At 41.7% G+C, this 22961-nt stretch overlaps 1 protein-coding gene across 1 annotated transcript; it reads left to right on the forward strand.

Annotated features, from left to right (window-relative positions):
- The first annotated feature begins 2570 nt into the window (after nt 1-2570).
- Nucleotides 2571-22150, forward strand: LOC134539910 (hatching enzyme 1.2). The gene is made up of 5 exons (XM_063382259.1): nt 2571-2710; nt 6088-6264; nt 13802-14104; nt 16240-16373; nt 21972-22150. Exons 1-5 carry the CDS (start codon nt 2587-2589, stop codon nt 22116-22118), a joined length of 885 nt encoding a protein of 294 aa, XP_063238329.1. The 5' UTR covers nt 2571-2586; the 3' UTR covers nt 22119-22150.
- The last annotated feature ends 811 nt before the right edge of the window (nt 22151-22961 follow it).

A 22961-nucleotide genomic window follows, 5' to 3' on the forward strand; every position in this document is an offset into this window, starting at 1 on the left:
ATTATACCGCAGCGCATATCATCTTTTTTTCTCTCTATTTTGTACTCCTATAAAATATTCCATTGGAAAGTTCCCAAGAAATAGTTTTCCATGCTACAAGAATAATATTGTAAATTTCCACAGCGAATTGCCGCACATTGGAAATCGTTCTTTTCAACAATACCCGAATATGTCTCGTTGCGCTTACGACAATTGTCACATAATTTTTTATACTTACAAGCATAAATTTCTAGACCCGTGGACCTGAATTTCGTAATAGAATTTTTATTAAAATACTGTCCATCTTGTTAAAATTCGCTAAACAGTTAATACTAGAAAAAAAAATTTGTCTTTGTGAACTTGGATTTATGTCATCCGCCACAAATAATTAAAAAAATAGACCTTTATTCTGTACTTTAGTGCGCAGTTTATACTGTAAATCTATTCAGGAAACTATTTACAAAAAAACTTCGTAACTAATTTTGTCGCTGGAACAACACGAAGCATAAATGCTTGGGCAAGATTCCGAACCCAGTTTTGCTGCGAACAATTTTTTGTAGCAATACAGTTGCTTTCATGTAAATGTACAAATTTATCTTACTCAATTTTTTATTTGACCAATCATAATTTAAAAAAAAAAACAGCGTTTGAAGGAGGTTTCAAGGACAGAAAAATTCATAACTCTTTTAACAGGCACACTATCAAATATGTTACAATTAATTTTTAATCTTGTATATAGTATCTAAGACTTTAGTCAAAAACAATTTTCGATAAGAAGAACCACTACTGCAAGGGATTAATAAACAGGATTTAATAACAACAAAAAATCGTAACTCCCTTAGTAGGCACTGTATGACATTATTTTTAATTTATGAAATGCTGGATGCATCAAATTAAAAACATTCAAAACATTTTCGCTGCATGGAATACGAGAAAATGTTTCATCGATCATTTTATAATACTGGAGAACATGTAAGCTGCTATTTACATTAATTACTAAAAATTATCTACGAGTTTCTAGAATGTTCCAGAAGTATCAAGAACGCCACAGAAGTAGAAAAAAAAGGTACTTCTAAATCTACCTGCGCCTGTAGGCTATGCCGAAAGTGATTTTACTAGATTTGACGAATAAATAGTGTTGCGCTCCCAGTAACATATGTATTTAAATTTAATGCAGTTTTTTGGACATACGCCATTGCAGTTTTGCACTGTTTGTCATAGAAAAATTCCTAAAATAAAAATAATAATAAATATGACAATAATTTTTTTAGATTATAAAAGTTATAAAAATATAAAAAAATTTAAAAATAAAAAATTTCACATGACAAATAGTGCATAACTGCAATAGCGTATGTCCAAAAAAACTGCATTAAATCAAAATTCCCCAGTGCATTAATAATTTAAAGAACACATGTATTTTATACGTCTATATTAATAAACTGTAGGTATATTAAAATACATTTTACTCGATATCCAAAACTTTTCTGTCATGACACTTGTTTAAAAAATTTTCTTTTAGTTTGAGGGCTTGTGTACTTACTCGACACAACAGCACATGTCGCTCGCGAGTGCTCACACTTCGCCAAGCTGCAAGGTGGTGTAGCATGTCTGCTACCCCTAGATTATTTATTTTTATTTTGGCTTTGTAAGCCCGGAACTCTTTATTAAATCATTGGTATTTTGATAACGTATTTAATCTTTAAATTTCATGCTCAACTATTTTATAGTTGTATAAATGTACGTTCCGGGTAGGGAATATAGGAAATCTATGGTAGGAAGTAATGATATTTATATGGAGTGTGGCAACGAAGTTGGACTAAATATAATCTCATCTATACTATATAAGGAATTTATGTATTGCCTAATACGTTATTGTAATTGGATCAACTTATTTATGCGACGTGCTTTACGTAATGTAATGTTTTTCTCAGAACACGTCATATTTTTGGCAAAGTAATAACTTTATTTTTTAGGAAAATAAACTTTAGATGCTTATCTTTATTTCGGTTGTAGTTTTTCTTAGCTGTACCAAACTGGCCCTATCTCTTATTTTCTGCTGTAAATAATTTTTTAAAGCTTTTGAAGTAATTTGGATATTAACATCTTGTAATATTTTCTTTAAGTCTGCCCCCGTTCTGATTTGTGGGTTTTTAGACGTGGTTAGTATTTTGGGCAGAGCAATTTTTCTGCACTTAGATAAATTTTTTATACACGTTAGTACCCAGCTGGGGGCGGGTAATTGTGACCTTTGGCTGAAAGTGATGAGCAAAGGTTGCAGTGGGTGGACACATCATTCCTTGTTCTGCGGTGGATGGACACGCAACGCTGAAGGAAGGTAGCGCACGACACACGTCGTAATTACATGCAAGTAGGTGGATGTGTGATCCGAGCCGAGTCCACTGGCCGCTTATCGGAGCGCGTTCGCGAATAACCAAGTTGCGTGGGCCCTCCCTAGTTTTCACTTTCCCGTACGCGCAATCTAATCTTCCCCCTGGGAGCTTCCTGCTTGGGCTTGCTACGTGTTCGGGAAAGCATTGGGCTATCCCCAGCCCACTCTATAAATGTACCCGGGAGACGGGGTCTCCCGACGAGACAGGCCCAGGCAAGATGGCGGCCGCGGGGGTGTTGTGTGTGGTCGCGGGCGCGCTGCTGGGACTCTGCGCGGCGAGGAGACACGGCCCCCTGCACCCCGCCCACCCGGGGGTCACCAGGAGCTCCGACGACGAAGTGGGTGAGCGAGGACATGTTTCAACACCTGCCCCTACTGGCTACCGACTTGATGCATCCATTTATTTTCATTTATTTATTGCAATTGTGACATGCACACCAACACCTCATAAAGAGGGTACTATGGTGTGCACGGGGGTACTATCTTTGAATATATATATACTGTATAGAAGTCGCGAGTGGATAGGATTTACTCTACGTTTATCAGGAGCGTGTGATGAGCAGCTTGGGAACTTCACCGCCTGCAGTGCGCTGCCGTAACGCCCTGTATCGTCTTAGGTTGTTATTTACACGTTAGAGCGCAGCACTGTCGCCAGCTGTCATTCCCCCGCACCCGCCCATCCATCATTCACTGCAGCTCAAGGTAGTTCAACGGGAGGGGGAAGGGGTGTTTGAAGAGTTCGACACTTGTCCGCTAGGGACCACCACAAGTCGATGCCCTAGAGATGGTGGCGGATGCGGCGGTGAATTAACCAACTACCTCAAAACCGTATTATAAATTTTAACCTGGGCTGGCGACTTCTATACAGTATATATATTCAAAGGTACTATGGTGTGCACGATGGTGCTAGGGTGTCCTGGACACTGAATAGACAGCTCTAGCCACCAACTGGGTGCCACCTTGCCACCTACTGAGTACGCACCTGGCCACCAAATGGATGCTTCTTTCCCACATACTGGATTTGGCGATGCTTGCGACTGAATGAACGAGCCTGGCTACCGACTGGACGTACTTTGGCATCAATTTCATGTGTGGAGCCGGCTCCGACCAGCACAATCTCTCAGAGTGTCTGCTTCCGTTCATGGACTGCTATTTCCTTCCGCACCCTCGGCTGGACTATCCACACAGATTCCCTTGCTACGTGAAAAAAAAAATCACGTGATTCCCTGTCATTGGCAACATTGAATATACCTGCTCCGATGTAGAGATAAACCGTCTGAAAGTGCCCTAGGGTTTTCTCTAAGTGTATTTGGGAGGGGTCCGGGTTAGGGAGGAGACTAAGTGCGTCTCAGGCCGAAGCCTAAACGCTCTACTCGTACTGGACTTAAGCCATGCAGGGAGATGGTCGCATGCATTGTGTGCTGGGAGGGGATTGGCCAGCCATGGCAGCAATTGGCGCCATGGCTAACTCCCCTCACTTCTTAACTCTAGACTAAAAAACTAGTAAAACCTGCATGGACAAGGCAAAATTCTTCGCCACTTTCATAATGGGATGCCAAAAAACATACATTAATAACAAGCAGGTTGGTTACAGGAAACAGAAGGATGGTTCCGGAAGAAGACATGGACAGAGTAGAAATAAACTACTGAGCAAGGGAGCGGGAACTTGTGCATTGCTGTCCGCATTAGTTTGGGCTGTGGTGGTTCGTGGAGAAGGGGGGAGGGGACATTCGTCGGTGCCCTGTTAGAGTACAGAAAACAATTTTTCTGTGCAGGAAATTAAATTGTTGACTCTTAAATCTAAAACAACTACTTGCACAGTACCTTTTTTGACGTGACAACGTCTAATAAATCGATGAACGCCGGCTGCACGAACGAAAAGTGTCCCGTTACGCACATTTTCCCGTTACGCTGTGTCCCGTTACGCTCATTGTACGCTTGCGCCGCATCTATCTCTCTTCCACTCGATTGGAACAACCATCGATTTAACTTTATCGAGGCAAATTAAACTTGAAACACTCCCATTCGTTTCCTACTTTTCCTATCATCGTCCTATCCTTAACAGAATAACACAGCTTGGAAGAAGTTAAATAGCAAACATGTATAAGTGTTAAAGTTAAAATAATCTGTTCGTTAAAGTAATAAACATATTTGAATTAATGAGTGCAAATAAAAGTTAATTTATCAATTAAATTGTAGATTTCACTTCACTCCTTATTTGTATCGATACAAAATAGTGGTAATTTAATTAAAAACGATTCAATTTTATTCATAAAAGTATGCAATCATTTCATCAATGTTTTGTTATGACGTCAAGTTAAACCGTAAACCGACTTTACAGTCAAACAATTCTTTAATATGGCCTTACATGCACAACAATTCAAGCAAAGCACGTAGCTAACTGGTATACTTTAACACGAACTGGTGGATTGCTGGAGGCTGGTACTCCCACCTGGGTCCCGGGGTAGACCGCGACCCTGTCCTGGCAGTCTGCCACTGGGTCGTACAGCCCAGTTGCAGTCGGCGGTGTCCGCTCTGGGTCGCTTCATTAAGCAATAGTTCCGAACCAGCAAGAAAAAACTGGTTGTCTGTAAAGTCGGTTTACGGACGATAGTGAAAACGTCATAACAAAACATTGATGAAATGATTGCATACTTTTATGAATAAAATTGAATAATTTTTTATTGAATTATCACTATTTTGTATGGATACAAAGAAGGCGTGAAATTAAAGCTACAATTGAATTGATAAATTTACTTTTATTACTTTAACGAAGAGATTATTTTAACTATAACTTTTATTCATTGTTTGCTATTTAACTTCTTCCAATCTGTGTTATTCTGTTAAGTACAGGACGATGATAGGGAAAAGAAGGAAACGAATGGGAGTGTTTCAAGATTAATGTGCCTTCGAAAAAGGTCAAATCGATGGTTGTTCCGATCGAGTGGAAAAGAGATAGATGCAGGCGCAAGCGTACAATGAGCGTAACGGGACAATGTGCGTTACGGGACACTTTTTTTCGTGCGTGCAGATGGCGTTCATCGATTTATTAGACGTTGTCACGTCATAAATAAGGCTTCGACTACGAAAAGGCATTGTTACCGGTTCCGGTAAGTTTCTTCATTGTTTAATTAGCTGTTACCTACGTGAGTTTGTTTTCTTTAAAGAAGTATTTATTTTTGTGTTTAATTAGTGATATTCATTTTTATTGGATTTTTTTTTTTTTTTTGCCATTTTGTTAAAGTAATTTCGTCAGGATGCTAAAATGAAACTGAAATCGTTTGCTAAATGGACGCCAAGTTTTGTGTGGGTATTGGGTGTGCCGAGCAATCCCGAGGACGGTCGAAGGTTCCCGACGATGGCGTGGCGGAGTCGCGCAGGTACCGGTAACGGGAAGCCTACAACTCACGTAGTTTCGGTTCCCTACCACGTTCGTGCAAACTTCGGTTTTTTCTTTCGAAAAATTGAAATTTAAAAAAAAAAATCGAAAGGTTAGGTTTTAGGTTGGGTCAGTCACGACATGCTTGTTTTCATTGGAAACTTCCGATTTAGCGGCTGAAGTTGGCGTTAATACCAAAACGCAAAACTTCGTGAAATCTTCGGGAAATCTTCTTGCAGGGAACCGAAACTACGTGAGTTTGTAGGCTCCCCCGCCGGTAACAGCGTCTAGTGCTGGTCGCGGCACGGACTGGGGCGTGTCCCCGGGTGTGTGTCCGCAGAGAGGCTGGTGTCCCAGTGGAGCCCCGCGGACCCGGTGAGCGCCTGGGAGCTGAGCGGCCTCTTCGAGGGGGACATCATGCTGGACGGCGACGGAGACCCCAGGAACGCGCTGCAGGACGAGGCGGTGCACTGGCTCAACGGCGTGGTGCCCTACGTCATCGACAAGGAGCACTTCAGTGGGTGACCATCGGCCTGGCACTCCCGGTGTTCACTTCGTGTGTCCAACTTCCCTTTCACCAAAGTTTGTTTGAAACTATTAATAGGTAGGGACACCTGTATTTCGCGATTTCATTTCATGTCAAGGTATTTCACAAAACACTGTTGCTTTTTCTAAGAGTCATGGCAAATTGTGAGGGTGCAGTAGTACGGTGACGACATTCTCATTGGCCCCGTCAAGAGCGGGACGACACCTCTCACCGACCTCAGCCAATAACCACAGGAGAAAAGCTACAGTATTTTGTGAAATACCTTAACGCGAAATGTATTTGCGAAATACAGGTGTCACTATTAATAGGTAGAGACCTGCAAAATTCGCGGATTCATTCGGTGATTGGCTAGAACTCAAACACCTTAGATAATTTTGCTATTGTCTTACTGTTCATCTGAACGAATCTCAACCAGTTATAAACCCTCAAACAAAGAAGGATTGAATCACAGACAAACCAGCTGCGACGACTTACAAGTCAGCAGCCAACGAACTGGCCGTTATTTGCCCCGAGTTTACGGATAACTGTGTAGACTATCCTGAAGGCCATCGAAACCGCGAATTTTTCAGGTCCCTATTAATAGGGACTGGAAAAATTCGCGTATTCAACGACTTCCAGAACAAACTCCACGAGCCTGTGCAAACGTCACCTGTTCATTGTCTGCTGACTCGTGAGGCGTCTCAACTGGGAGACTCGTGATTCGATACTGCTTGACTGAGGGTCTATAGTTGGCCCGCAGTCCTCCAGGTCAACAGTGAACCAATAGCAGGAGTTGCATGAAGGTACAGTTATTTTCATTTCAGCGTATCGCGAAAATGAACCCGCGTATTTTTCCGGTCTCTTAACTATTAAGATGCCCCGCCTAGAGGCGGGATGATAAGCGCGACGCTCGCTGGTGCTTCTAGCGCGGTGTCTCCTCTGGACTGGCGCGCAGTCTTCTCGTCGTGCACAGGACAACCGATGACCGTAACATTATATGATCGAGAAATGAAGATAAAGGTGTAATGCAAGTCCCTTAAGTGCTTTCAAGAATCTGTACCGGTTGTTTTACGCCTAAAAATCACTATGAATAAATGCGTGTTTTAGAAAATTTTAACAATTCTAAAAAATACGGTTTCATAACTTAATACGAAATCAAAAGAAAAAATTTCGGCCCTCGGCGAATTCTTGAAAGCTTTTCGTGAGCAGACTCCACTCTGATATATTGTGTATTTTTGAAATCGCGTTGTTTTTTCCTGAAGCTCTGCGCACCATGTGTACGCCCTTAACAAATGTTAATTTTCCTAGCCTAGGTTAATCTAAGTGTGTGTGGGGGGGGGGATGTTTCATGTTAGGGGAGGACCTAAGTGTGTCTCAGGCCGAAGCCTATACACTCTACCGTGCGGGGTTTTTAACCATGCAGGACAAGGGCGCTTGAGACGGTAAATGAAACGAAGCCTCTCTCTGACATATCCAGGCTCCATTACACTGGGCCACTCGAGACGCACAGGAATTGTCTGGACGCGCAGAGCCAGCTGCCGGCACAGAAGTGGACTCGGAGGAAGCAAGATCCACTGTCTGTGTTGTTGATACAGCGGGAGACATGCCGGAAAAACAGGATATATTGGATTTACAGCATCCTTTGTTGAGCAATAACGTAACGTTTCCTAACCAACACTATTGTTGTTTTTTTTATTTTTTGTATTCCCTCGCAGGCATGTCCCAGATCGCGATTTCCTCCTGCTCTTACAAATTAAACCTTCCGGTGCGGAAACATGATTCTGCCATCACTCTAAAAAGAAAAAAAAAGTAGCTACGTTGCGGGAAGTAGCTTGATTAAAAACGCGCCGGTGAACGCGTGTGAGTAGCTAGCTCTGTTTTGTTTCATGTCACCGCTGTGTGGCGAGTTTCTATTGGCGCGCCCGCATTATCTAATGTATTAAAAAAAAATATTCATGCAAGAGAGTGATTAATTATTTTTAATGCATAAAAACACATTGTAAAATATTAATAAAATAATAAATGGCATGTGTTACACTTACAGAATGGTGAAATTTGAATCTTAAACCAATGAACTCCAAACTTTGAAAATAGCTTAATAAACTGTAACATGGTACAGCGAGGCAGCCTTAATGTCGTGTTTTGCAACTTCAGCCTTTATGAGAGGGATAACCCCTGCCACTCAGTACGGTGTTTTTTTTTTTTTTTTGTTTTTACGTGAATACGTCTTTAAAATTGTTTCCATAGTGGGAGGCAATTCAAAAAACGAATGATAGCAAAATCGGGGGATACAGTTAGGTGTTTCATCTATATATCTATCATCTCCAGTCAAAATTTAATCAATTCACTGGATAGCTAAAGGATCAAATAATTTGTTACGCTAAGTGACGCGCTGGAGGGGGAAGCGCCGCCCTTTTGAGGTCATTTTTCTGCGTTTCGAGTTTTCCATTTAGTATAATTTTTGACTCGGAGAAGCTACGACGTTCGTTTGAGTTTCAATCGTCAGATCTCGACAAAATCTATCGATTGCATGTGTAAAACATTAGTGTAAAATAGTTACAGTGAATATATATATGTGGTGTTAAAATAAAAACATTACCTGTTATGTACACGTATTCACGTACAACACACGGCCGTGTCCATGACACAGCCACACCTCCTGTTTTTTTTTTTTTTTTTAATGGAACATATGTATTCATGTAAAATTGTACATCCAAGTATGAAAACAACTGTACCACCACAAAATATTTTTCGCGGCAATACTGGGTTCGGATTCTTAACCGGGCATTTATGCTTTGTGTTGTCCCTAGCACCTCCAATGGTTAAATTTAAATGTAAACCGTTCCCTGATTGGCTGAACAGTCGTGGCGGCGAGCGGCCACGCCACCAGACCTGGACTCCGATCCCGCGGTCGGGAAATGTGGCGGACGTTGCTGCGAACCGGGTGGGGTTTTTTTCGGTGTGCTCCCGTTTCTCACAACCCTGCCCCGTGCGTTTCGCCGTTGCTCCGTTCGCACATCGACACCCCACACGTGGCCTCAGACATCAGTGGTCGGCCCCCCTCCACCTGTCCTCCCAAACATGCGCCCTTTAAGGGTAGGTCGGGAGTCAGCTCACAGATCACTTTTTATACATTCCAAAGCAAGTAATATTAAGACAAAGATGCCAAGAGATTACTCCCCGCAGGGACCAGGAAGGTGTTAGAGCCTATGCCATGACCAGACTAGGACAACCCAGCATAGTTATAGCCAGAGGCGCAACAACTAAATTTCCAAAGGGGGGCAATATACCTTTTTATAAAGAATCATCGATCCCCCCCTATTGAAGTGAAGGCTCCCCCGGGAAAATTTGTATTTCAAGGTGGAAAATGGTGCTATTTAAGCAGTTTTATTATCTAAAAATTGATACACAGCACTTTCTTTGGGCCCCGTTTGCCCCCACTTCAATGTTTCAGAAGAGAGGGGGGGGGGGCAAAATACCCTTGCCCCCACCTGTTTTTGCGCCCTTGGTCATAGCCTTAGCCTCCTGACTCACTCACCGGACAACCCGATACAAGCAGGGCCTTGAGACCCCGGATTAACCAGGAAAACACCACGGGCCCCCACATTTGATCACGGGCCCTGGAGCCAGATAGGACCCACCCCTTACCCACAAATTTACAGCCACGTGCTACATTACATTTTCACGGTTATTTCTTACCTACGCACTTTTTAGAGCGTTATTTAACCTGAACCTAATTCATAAGTCCAAACTAAGCTTTGTTTATAAGTATTTATATTTATTTCACACACTAAGATAAAATTTAAAATGGTTACAGAAAAATAAAATTAGCTGTAGGTGTGTAAAACCTTCTAAAATTTCATTGGAAAAAATAATATTCAATTTTTTTTTTTTTTTTTAGTTTTTAAAAAATTTTACTAGTTGAACATTTCAAAATAAACAGGGCTGGGTCCGGCTCCTTGGCCTAAGGGTCCACCCAGCCCCGCCCTTGTGGGGGCCATGGGCACAGCGTGCAGAGCCTCGGTGTTTGAAAATCTGCTCCCAACAGATCGGTGTCCGTTTACGGGAAGCTTTCCAAGAACACTCTGAGGGCGGGTGAGTAGATCCGTTTACGTATTTCGTTTTTCAAACTGTAGTCTTAGAAGAGCTGCAATTACTAAACCGCAAGGGTTTTTTTTTTCCCCCGTCGTGAAACAACCGGTGCAGATTTTTCCAAAGCACTCAAGCAACTTTCATTTATCTTCATTTCGCCGCCGTGCACTGTTAGACAGTCACCGCTCAAATACGCACCAAGAGAAGACTGCGCGCCAGTCCAGAGGAGACACCGCGCTAGAAGCACCAGCGAGCGTCGCGCTTATCATCCCGCCTCGCCGACACACACACACCCCTGACGAGGCGGGGTGCCTTAAAGCCCTACTTCATCCAAATCATAAGTTCATTTATGACTTGTAATTTTATATTACGTGTTAAACTGAAGGTTTTATAGGTTTTACTAGTTTTACTTAAGTCTATAAGATTTATTGAAAGTTTTCGTTTTTTTAAATACAGTTTACTAGGGATAAATTTGGATGGTATTTGTCACTTTTTTCAGTAAACAACAGTTATAAAAATGCTTGTTTAATTATCGTACACTGTGTTACTCAACTTCAACACTCGCTCGACGCTCCAAACAAGTTCTATTTCCTTTTTCTCTCGTCAGAGGGCGAACATTTGCCGGAACGCAGTCTCCTACAATGCTCTCCAGCGCTGTCTCGGGAGTAGCACAAAGCGACGGTCTGCTGCTTCCCTCCCCCCACCACTACCCTACCACTCTCCACACGCCCAATCAACCGGCAGGATGCGGCACAAGGCGTAAACTCAGCTCTCGCGCGAATATCACTGCGGCACAGAGCTTCGCTGGATCGGTAAACAACCCCCACGTCTCGCTGGATCTGTAAACAACCCCCACGTCTCGCTGGAAATGCGTGGGATTGAACACCGATACTTAAAGACCGGAAACATCCGCGTATTCATTTCGTGATGGGCTGAAATTCAAACATGTGTACAATTCTGCTGGTTCTGCTATTGGCTCGCAGTTTAACTGGAGCTCTCTGGGCCAATGAGAGACTATCGACCAAAGAAGCGTCCAATCACAAGCTACCCAGTGGAGACGCCTCACAATTTAGTAACCAATGAACACGCGTGTTTACTAGAGAAATGCAGAGGATAATGGAGGTCATTGATTCCGCGAATTTTTCCGGTCCCTACCGATTCTCATTTCGAGACCTCCTTTCGGTAACATTCTCCACGTACTGCTACACAGAGCACGTGTCAAAATTATTGGTACATGCGTTACAATGTGATACATACAACTACACAAGCCGGCAATACAATATACTATTGGGGCGATACAACAACACAACCAGACAAGCCGCAATACAATATACGTTCGGAACTCAACGGGTGAAGTGCAAAAAAAAAAATACATTATGTTTAAAAAATATTCTGGCAGCTAAGGTCAATAAATGCCCAAATCCAAGCGGAGAAAAAAAAATTCGGACGCGAGCGGCTCAACCAGTGCCGGATTACAGAATGTGCCGAAAAAAATGAATGCCGAAATAAATAGTACTTGTCTCGATTTTCTTCGAACGCTGATACTCATCCCACGGCATCTGAGCTCTGGATAGAAGAACTCTGAACACGGCTGAAATACAGACTGCGCGCTGTTCTCTTTATTGCACATCATTAGTCACTCCAATCATTTTAATCTCCGTGCCCTTTCAAGATTTAAGTTCTCTCATTAAGATAATTGCCTTTTTAGCTAAGGGCGTAACGAAAAGAAAGTCGCTGCCAGTCTTCTGTGACATTATTATCTTCGACATTGTTAAGAAGTTATAATTTGTTATCAAATATGTAACAAAAAAGAACTAATAAAAAAATTTGGTCAGAAAAAAAAGTTACATGTCAAAAATCTGAAGTTATGTATGACAGAATTGTCCGCGTGGCCTGATGAAGAACTATAATTTAATGGTAAGTGTCCCTGTTAAAAAAGAATAAATAAAGAGGCAACGTTGTATTTCCAGACACGTGAATCAAACAGTGATAAAGTTGCATTCAAATTCGTAATTCATTAAGTAAACTGTCATCCGACTACCCCCAACGCAATAGACAATCGTGTGCGTGGTTAGGTGGGTACCTACTCCAGATGCTACAATCGAAACAAGCTTAAAATTGAAACCCAACCGAGTGACGAGAGAATAACTGGCATTTAAGTCAAGATACAAGTAAGAATAAACTTCGCGGCCTATGCTTCAAAGGAGTTATTTGGGGAGCAGATTAAAATAGATAAATAGACATCAATGTTTGCTTTTAGAAGAAACTAATTGACAGTATTAAATATTTGCTGTGTTAACACTTTAAACCCAGAGAATTCTACCTGACCATTTTTCCCAGAGGTGTCTGGTTCTGCCATTCCAAGGATGCAGTTGCTGGTCCGATGGACAATTCTGGCATGTAACAAATCCTTAGCACTGGTTGTGGTTGTCATAGTTCCCGGTGGCCATGTTATGTTTCCAAATGTTCCAGCCAAAGATCAGCTGCCATTTCAAAGGTGCAGTTGCTGGTCCGACAAAAGGCCAATTCTGGCATGTAACAAATCCTTGGCACTTGGTTGTGGTTGTCATAGTTCCCGGTGGCCAAGTTATGTTTCCAAATGTTCCAGCCAAAGATCAGCTGCCATTCCAAGGGTGCAGTTCCTGGTCCGACAAAAGGCCAATTCTGGCATGTAACAAATCTTTGGCACCGGTTATGGTTTTCATAGTTTCCCGGTGGCCCGTTATGGTTCCCGCCAAAGATCAGCTGGACGTGATACACGAGGGTATCCAGGAGTTCCACCAGGAGACATTTTCTGCTCTAGGCTACACCAAAAGATGGATTCTACCTTACAATTTTTCCCAGAGATGTCTGTTCCTGCCATTCCCAGGGTGGAGTTGCTGGTCCGACAAATGGACAATTCTGGCATGTAACAAATCCTCGGCACTGGTTCCAGCCAAAGACCAGCTGGACGTGATACACGAGGCCATCAAGTAGTTCCACCAGAAGACATTCCTCTGGTTCTAGGCCACCCCAGAAGATTGATTCTACCTGGTCTTGTCCTGCCATTCCCAGGGTGAAGGATAATTCTGGCATGTAACAAATCCTCGGCACTGGTTCCAGCCAAAGACCAGCTGGACGTGATACACGAGGCCATCAAGGCGTTCCCCCAGAAGATATTCCTCTGGTTCTAGGTCACACCAGAAGATGGATTCTACCTGGTCTTGTCCTGCCATTCCCAGGGTGAAGGACAATTCTGGCATGTAACAAATCCTCGGCACTGGTTCCAGCCAAAGACCAGCTGGGCGTGATACACGAGGCCATGAAGGAGTTCCACCAGAAGACATTCCTCTGGTTCTAGGCCACACCAGAAGATGGATTCTACCTGGTCTTGTCCTGCCATTCCCAGGGTGAAGGACAATTCTGGCATGTAACAAATCCTCGGCACTGGTTCCAGCCAAAGACCAGCTGGACGTGATACACGAGGCCATGAAGGAGTTCCACCAGAAGACGTGCCTCCGGTTCAGGCCGCACAAGAAGGCGGACGAGGACTACGTGATGTTCCGCGGCAACCGCTCCGGCTGCTGGTCGTACGTGGGCAAGAGGGGCGGCGGCCAGGTCATCAACCTGCAGACCAAGGGCTGCGTGCACCACGGCATCGTGGTCCACGAGATGCTGCACGCCCTGGGCTTCTACCACCAGCAGAGCGCACCCGAGAGGGACGACTTCGTCACCATCAACTGGCAGAACATCAAGACTGGTAAAAGGTCCCTCCCGTTTGAACTGAGGCTGGTGGAAGAGGCTTTCGTTAGTGAGCATCCCGCATAAAAGAACTAAATAATATTTACCTGTAAGCAACATGTGGTGTCGTCTGTTGACAATAATCGACACTACTTTAAACAGGTTATTTTGCATGAGATGAATTAACTCTCACCACTGAATGGTGCTAATGTAGACAGTTAGAGTCATGTAGTCTCGTAGCCATGTAGCCTCGTGTCCTGGAAGCTTGGTAGTCCTGTAGCCTTGTGTTCTGGAAGCTTCGTAGTCATGATGTCTTGGAGCCTCGTAGACTTGTAGCGTAACCAATACATGTAATTTTTTTTTTCCAGTATAAATGTTTTTTGAAGTGAAAACGTCTTTAGCCGCGTTGTGCGATTTTTTGGTAGGGGCAAAACTTATGGGTTGGCGTCACCGACATGCTAGTGACGTGTTGCGCCAGACTGGCGAATCGCAGCGGCTTGTGTACATGCATACGCATATATACACCAATACAATGTATGCACTCGACTGTATCATGTGCGTGTTGGACTCTTTTTTGGATGGGTAAAATCTTGTGAGTTCGCGTCACCGACATGGCTGTAGTAGCAGTGAGTGAAGTTAATTTGACCACGTGAATACATGACCTAGGTCTGACATCACTGGTAAGTCATAGCTAGGTAATGAATTTTTGCCTAATTTTGACATGCCTCTTACATCTGTTGTGACTAAAAAATTATGTAAGGATAAATGATATCATGCTGACATCGTACTGATATAATACCAAAATCATTTTCTTACGTACATTTGACGTAGAAATGATGTCATATTACACATTTAAAAACAAAGTTTTAAGTTTTCACTTCTGTTGAAAGTCCCCATGACTGGCTATTTTTTTTTTTGTATTGTTCAGGGATTGAACTAAGAATATGAAACGATGGAATAAATCCGTAAATTAACTAAAAAAAATTTTTTATGAATTTCTAAATTTCGGCCAATACGGTTGACAAGATGGTGGATGTCAAGGTAAAAAAATATATATGAATGCACTTTTGAAGGCATAATGCATGTGCGAAACAAGATGGACAGGCGGTACTGTTTAATATGCATCCTGCACGTGTCTTTCAGTAACTTGTCTTATCTGCGGAGGCATGTGGGGCGTGGCTGTAAGTTAACTGTGAGTAAGAAGACACATATCGAAGAGTTACTGGAAACCATGGTAACTAACTTATACATGTTCAAGAATTCTGCTGTCAACAACGATAAAAATGTATCTGATTGAATTTTTTAATATCGGGAACTTCCGTTAGAAAAATGCCTTGCGCTCCCTGGTTTCCTTTGGACTCAGAACCCGTTCTCTTGGCATTGGTTATTAAACCAAAAAAAAAAAAACAGATTTCATCAATTGGACTTGAAATTTTTATTAACAACCCCACGATATTTATTTGTTCATAATTTTTTTATCGTGGCTCATGAAGTGTTGACAAAGTGAAATAAATATGAGAATATTAATATTTTGATGGAGAAGCAAGCAAAATGATATTTAATTTATAGAGTAATGAAATTCAAAACTGTCATAACTGAATTGTGAGTGGGTCTGTTGGAATATAAAATATTAGCAAATGCATGTGACATTGCCATCAAATGAATTTGACCGTTATATTTAGCGAATCGCTAGTCAATAATAAGCACACCGTAAGGCAAAAAACATTAATTATTCATATCTTTTTTTCAGCTGACATCTCAACCCAAAAAAGCACAAAAATGCTCATTTCGTGATCATTTATAGTTGAATCGGCACATGCTAAAAGGGCCTCAGTCACAAAAAAATGTCAAAGTGAGTTAAGCATGAAACTCGCATGTTATTATGATAGCTTCAACCATATATGCTAAAAGGGATTGAGTCACACGCGCGGGTTAGCTAATACGTATTAGCTAGGGAAATTCTTAACGTACGCTAAAAGGGTTGCTTGGAGACAGATTTATTCGTTTTTCTCAAAACTTGGTTGCTTGGACTGAGGCCCTTTTAGCATGTGCCGATTCAGTTTCAACAATGAGTATTTCAAATCATGGAGGGTGATCCAGTACGATTGTAATTTTTTCTTCTTCTATAATTGTCGGTGCCTGTCTTGTTCCCAGGCAAAGAGCACAACTTCCAGAAGCACAACGCCAGCAGGGTCACCAACTACGGCATCTTGTACGACTATGGGAGCGTCATGCACTACAGCGCGCATGCCTTCTCCAAGAACGGAGAACCGACCATCACCCCTCTGGTGAGTACTGGGGGCCTGGTCACTCCCGTCACGTGTTCAAGTCACCCTGACGTAGAAGGTGTTTCAAGCCAAACTTCTGCACTCACGAAATGCTCTGGTGAACTCTGCGACTGCGCTGGTGTTTAGCGTGCTGGACTTGACGGCAACTGCTCTCTAGTGAGAGCTGAATCATCAACAACACGAGCTCCCCAGAGCCATCGGGAAATGGATACGCCGTTTGATCGCGACTTGGAAGTGTTTGAGGAGGAGCTACAGTGAGAGGCTGAGGAGATCCATCCCAGAATCACCACCACCACCAGGGGCGCAACAACAAGGGGGGGGGGGGCAACGGTATTTTGCCCCCCCCCCCTCTCTCTGAAACCTTTAAGTGGGGGCAAACGGGGGCAATGAAAGTGCTGGACCACCGGACCCCGCGCTTCAATAGGGGGGATCGATGATTCTTTATAAAAAGGTATATATCCCCCCCCCTTTGGAAATTTAGTTGTTGCGCCCCTGACCACCACCACCACCAACATTCAGCTAACCTGTGGTTGGCCCGGAGTAATCCCATCCTAAGAGTGTCACGAGGCGCTCAACCAAGTCTGTCACAACTCCGGGGCCTCCTCAGACAACCATATCAAACATGGCGACGAGTAATATACAACGAGCGCTACAGTTGTATGACTCTCTGCTTCATTATCTATTCACCCTTCTCCCTTTCCACCATCAAGCAAAACCCAATCCTGAGTGCTGCACTTTTCGTTACGATCTGATGAGTCGTCACCTCGACTTGACCTGCCGGTTGTCAAGAAGTTTCGCTTCAAAATAACACTGAAGTCTCTTCATCCCTGAACTTTGTCCCCGCAGTTCCTGAACATCCTGATTCCCTATTAATATTATAAATGCGAAAGTGCGTTTGTTAGTTTGTTGGTTTGTCCTTCTTGCACGCAGCAACGAAGCAAAGGATCGACATAACTTTAATCATAGAGACAGCTTATTGGCCGGAGAGTGACATTGGATAATTTTTTTATTCAGGAGAAGTTCCTGTGGAGCCTGATTCTGTGGAATTGAAGTTTTATTTGTATCCATGGTAACGGGCTTTTGCATAGTTGATACCTTCTGCGTCTCCATGGTAACAGTCATTGCATTAGTTGCTTACAATTCGGGTTGGTGCTCTATTGAAAAAATCATTTTTGTTCTTTTTTCTTACCACAGGAGCGATGCCCACTCACTGACTCACTCATCACGAATTCTCAGTAATTGTAATACTTACAGACTTTGAATATTGCACGTGAATTCCGGATTTTACGAAATTCATCTCCCAAGGCTGTTGCTTTGTTGATGCATCCTTCACCTCCATGACAACGGCTACTGCATTGGTGATGCTATTTTTGTCTCCGTTAAAAATTTTTGGACTCGTTAAAGATCAAAATTTTACTTTCTTTTTTCAAGTAAATGTCATGTCCTACAGCCTTGAAACTCGGCAGTTATGTTCCTTATATTACTTAGCCATCAAATGAGAACGAGATTTTCCGAGAATCAGTTCTCAAGGGGGGAGAGGGGGGGGGGGGTTTAGCCCGAACGACGCCGGGTTCTGTATACGCACTTCACAAACAAAAAAATCTTCCCAGCTCCGCTGAGGGTATTTCGGTCCGCGGCGGTGTTTGCTTTGGCGCGAATGAGCGGGAGATGGGAGGTGGGTTTCAAACGCGGCCTCCCCTCGAGTTTTCAATGAAACGCGAACTAGTTACAGCTTGTATGAGCCCCCGCGCACGGCCAAGGTTGCCAACTGCGGAGGGAAAACCCAAGGTCCGTTTGGAGAGTTTGGATCGATGAGGAGAAGGAGTTTTGTGTTACGGGCTCGAGCTGACGTACGCAACATGTAGAGACCGGAAAAATTCGCGATTTCACTGACCTATAGGATAGACTCCGTGATCCTTTATGCACTCGGGAAAATTACATCTGCACATTGGCTACTGACTCGAGACAACTGTTAACTGTGATGCTCGTGATTCAATACTTATTCTGTTGAAGGTTTTTTTTTTCATTGGCTCAGAGTCCTTCAGGTAAACTGTGGCCCAATCACTGAAGCAGCAGAAGGCCGGACTATTTGGATTCTAGCCTGTCGCGAAATGAATCCGCGAATTTTTCAGGTCTCTAGCAATATGCGATCCAGCTTCAGCTAAAACTTCCGACAGAAATATGAATGTTTTTAATTTCTCGGGGTGGGTGTTACCTCGACTGAGCATTCGAACTATGGAAGCTACAGAGTCTTAGCAGAACAGACTTTACTTGTGGTCGTTACGTGTGACTAACCCAGTGATACTTTGTAGCGATGACTTCATGAGCGTCGGTGGGCAGCGTCGAATTGAAGTCAGCGAGAGCTGTGACTCCGATAGTAATAGACCTATTTGTAGGGACCTGAAAAATTCGCGGGTTTCGATGACCTCCAGGATAGTCTACACGGTCCTCTGTACACCCGGGGCAAATAACGGCCAGTTCGTTGGCTGCTGACTTGTGAGTCGTCTCAACTGGTTTGCCCGAGATTCATCATTTCTTTGGTTGAGGGTTTCTCATTGGCCCAGAGTCGCCCAGACGAACAGTGAGCCAATAGCAAGAGCAGCTTAAAGGTATACGTGTATGAATTTGAGATTATGGCGAAATGAATCTGCGAAATTTTTCCGGTCTCTACCTATTTGCGTGATATCAACTTCAATTTTTTTTTCTTCGTGTGTGAGCACTTCAATAAGCAGATTTAAAACACGAGCTTTTTTTTTCTCGTTAAAGTAGCATTGCAACGTATCCCGGAGAACAGCTGGTTCAATATCAAATTGCTTTCCTACACATTTCAGTCTCCATAGTTATCACTTTCATGGACACTGCGTAACCAGCACTGTCATTCCGAAAGAAAATATAAATAAAATTCGTTTAATCAAAATTTTAAACGGTACATATTTTATTGTTATCAGACGAAAGATTGTGCAGTTTTGATTGTACTTCAAACGAACACACAGTTTCTTGTGTCTCTTACGTTTAATTAATGTTGGTGATAGGAATCATTAACATCGCACAACTTTGTGATAAAAATGCACACCAGGTTTCAAGATATTAATTAATTAAAAAATACAGTTATTGTATTGTAACTAAGATATTACAAAATTTCTAGGTTTAAAAAAAATACTTTTCATCTCAAGAGTATTTCTTTCTTTTTCAGAATTTTTTCGTCTGTGGGAACTCTGATAAGTTTTCAGCGAACTACAACCCTGTTTTCATTTACTTGACTAGGAAATTTTGCCATTTTTTTTTTGCAACTATCGCACGGGGTTTTTTTTTTTTTTTTTTTGCCAATACGTAACATTGAGCTGGGCGGATTTTCAGAAAATATTCGTAACTGCCAGATAACTTCCCACCCTTCTCTAAACACGCAAGTTCGCTCCAAACGTGTTGACGGCTCCGAGGAGGAACCTCGCCTACGTAGCGATGATTTCCTGTAACGAGATAAAGAACTCGCTCTTGAAGTTGAGCGGAAAAGTTATAAGAATTTCCCCAATATTTTTTTTTCTCGTCCCAAAAAAAACTCTCAGCGCCTCTGGCGGCCAGACGAAGTACTCCCACTACGCAAGTTACTTTTTACATCGTGCAGTAAGGAACTAGGAACTTCCTTTTAAACCTCAAAACTCTGACAGGTCTAAGTCGCGTCTCTTCAAGGAAGTTAAGGCACAGCAGAGATAGAGATTCACAGCTAACCGATCCATAGGCCTTGTTAAATTTCTTGATCTTGCGTGCGTTTAAAAGATTAGCCCAGTGGAAAGTTTCATAACTACGTAAATTCACTTGGCAGCAAAAAATTAATCTGAAAAAGGGGGATTGTCTGTATTACGGACAATAATTTTACGTGATAACGTCATAAGAAAACATTGATGAAATATTGCATACTTTTTAATTTTCAAGTATTATTTGCAGTGTTTGTAAATTTAATTTAAATAATTTGTTTAAATATAATTACGAACAATTAGTTCAAAAGCCCGCCTTAACCTGTTTGATATTATAGAAGATTTTCTCGCACGGTGGTTGGCCGGTTCTTGCACGCTCGTCTCAGGCGGAACGTGACAATGAGTCATGCTTTTTCGTGCGTGCAGCCGGCGTTAATCGATTTATAAGACGTTATCACGTCAAAAAATAATAATACTTGACGGAGACAAAACAGTGTTTTATTTTTAATAGAGCCAAACAAATTACACCTAAAAAAATACTTGTTTCAATCATTGAGGTAGCTTACAAGTCTACAGAGCGGATGTCTGTTCTGAAGTTGAATTTATTGGATAGCAAAACAAGATGTAGCTGTATAAAAGCCAATATGCGATAAATTTGTTCGATAGCTTGAAAATATCTCTCCAGGAAGGATCGTAAAGATACCATCGTGTAGTGAATACTACTGAACAAACATAGTACGAACAAATCTGCAAGAAATTAGCGTTAACTCCATTATGAACAATAATTGTTAGGCCATGCGGATTGGAAGAGGGGGGGGGGGGGGGTTCTCATTTTTATTTCAAATATTAGCATGGCAACGATTGTACATACCAACATCCTTACTTCTTACCACCATGGTTTCAAATACATGAAATGGAAAAAAAAATGAATCGGGTGGCATAGAGAACTTTTTTTTGTTGGTCAAAGTTTGTTCGGTTTTAAATATCAATATATACATATATATAAACAATCAAGACTATTTTTTTTAATCCTTTTCAAGCAAAAACCACGCAGTTAATTCATACAAATTTGTTATCATTATATTGATTTTTTATTACTGATTTAATAATAGTTTAACATTGCATTTATTTTTATTGAAATTCTATATTTTTTTACTGAATAATGGCATGTTGGTTTGTTTGTTTGTTTGTTCGAGTATCACGCAAAAACTACTGGACAGATTATTGATGAAACTTGTTTGTGTTTGAAAGCTTATGATTAGACTTAAACAGGTGTATATTTCATCTCGTTTTGATGAAGGGTGGACAGTGTCACAATTTGTATGAACTTGTATCACGCAAGGATGAGTCAGGAGATCCATTGTTGTGGACAGTGTCATACTTTGTAGAAACTTGTATCACGCAAGGATGAGTCAGGAGATACATTGTTGTGAACAGTGTCACAGTTTGTATGAACTTGTATCATTTAAGGATGAGTCAGGAGATCCATTGTTGTGGACAGTGTCATACTTTGTATAAACTTGTATCACGCAAGGATGAGTCAGGAGATCCATTGTTGTGAACAGTGTCACAGATTGTATGAACTTGTATCATTTAAGGATGAGTCAGGAGATCCATTGTTGTGGACAGTGTCATACTTTGTATAAACTTGCATCACGCAAGGATGAGTCAGGAGGTACATTGTTGTGGACAGTGTGTGAACTTGCATCACGCAAGGATGAGTCAGCAGATACATTGTTGCGGACAGTGTGTGAACGTGCATCACGCAAGGATGAGTCAGGAGATCCATTGTTGTGGACAGTGTGTGAACTTGCATCACGCAAGGATGAGTCAGGAGATGCATTGTTGCGGACAGTGTGTGAACGTGCATCACGCAAGGATGAGTCAGGAGATGCATTGTTGCCAGGACAAGGAGGCGGAGATCGGACAGCGGGACGGACTCAGCGAGAAGGATGTGGCCAAGCTGCACTACATGTACAACTGCATGGACGACGACTCCGAGGAGATGTACTGGGAGCTGCCCGAGGACCGTCTGCCCCCCAGCTCCATCTAAGTCAATAAAAAAATAAAAATATTTGGATTGAACAATTGCAGTATTTTTTTAAGGAACTAGAACAGTGATGGCCAACTCCCCCCCCCCCCTTTTTTTTCGGGGGGCAAGATATTATTTTGGAACTAATCGAAAAGCATGACAGGAATTGTTTAATATTAAACTCGTACAACATTTTTTTTAATGTCGAATTACTTTGTGGAAAAATAGATAAATACAACAATTCCCTTAAAGATAGTGTTTAGTGTTTACAAAAAAATATTAACTCTTCAAAATTTAAGATTAAATCCATGAAATACCTATTTTTTCGTAAAACTTTTTAGATAATAATTAAAATATTTTTATGATTTTTTAATGAATTTTATTCTGTGGCTATTCAGGATATTGGTTTTTTTTTTGTGACCCCTTTATTTCAACCTCCATCTGTAACAGTTGTTCTTATCAATAATTGTTTCAGTTAAAAGTTGTATATAATAATATTAAAAGTTTTATATAAATATATAAATAATATATATATAAATACAACAATTCCCTTAAAGATAGTGTATAGTGTTTACAAAAAAAAAAATATTAAATCTTCAAAATTTATGATTAAATCCATGAAATACTACATAGATTAAAAAAAAATTTCTTCTCTACTTCTGTGAGAATATCGTGGCTTCGGAATAGTGTCATCTGGATACCAATGAATGTAAACAAATACGGCTTATACACGACATATATATTATCTGGTGTCAGATGTGATGATCTTTTTTAAGATATTTAAAACTGGAAGTTAATTTTCCGCCATAAACATGTATAATGATTAGGAAAGCGTTTTTTCTAAGAGAAAAGAATTATTTTTCA

Source organism: Bacillus rossius, chromosome 16, assembly GCF_032445375.1.
Source record: "Bacillus rossius redtenbacheri isolate Brsri chromosome 16, Brsri_v3, whole genome shotgun sequence".
Lineage (NCBI taxonomy): Eukaryota > Metazoa > Arthropoda > Insecta > Phasmatodea > Bacillidae > Bacillus > Bacillus rossius.

Excerpts from the sequence above, each read along its gene's own strand:
- LOC134539910 (XM_063382259.1), top strand. The coding sequence starts at position 2,587 with ATGGCGGCCGCGGGGGTGTTGTGTGTGGTCGCGGGCGCGCTGCTGGGA. Across the intron at positions 14,105-16,239 it reads CTGGCAGAACATCAAGACTG|GCAAAGAGCACAACTTCCAG; the intron begins GTAAAAGGTCCC and ends TCTTGTTCCCAG. Across the intron at positions 16,374-21,971 it reads AACCGACCATCACCCCTCTG|GACAAGGAGGCGGAGATCGG; the intron begins GTGAGTACTGGG and ends CATTGTTGCCAG.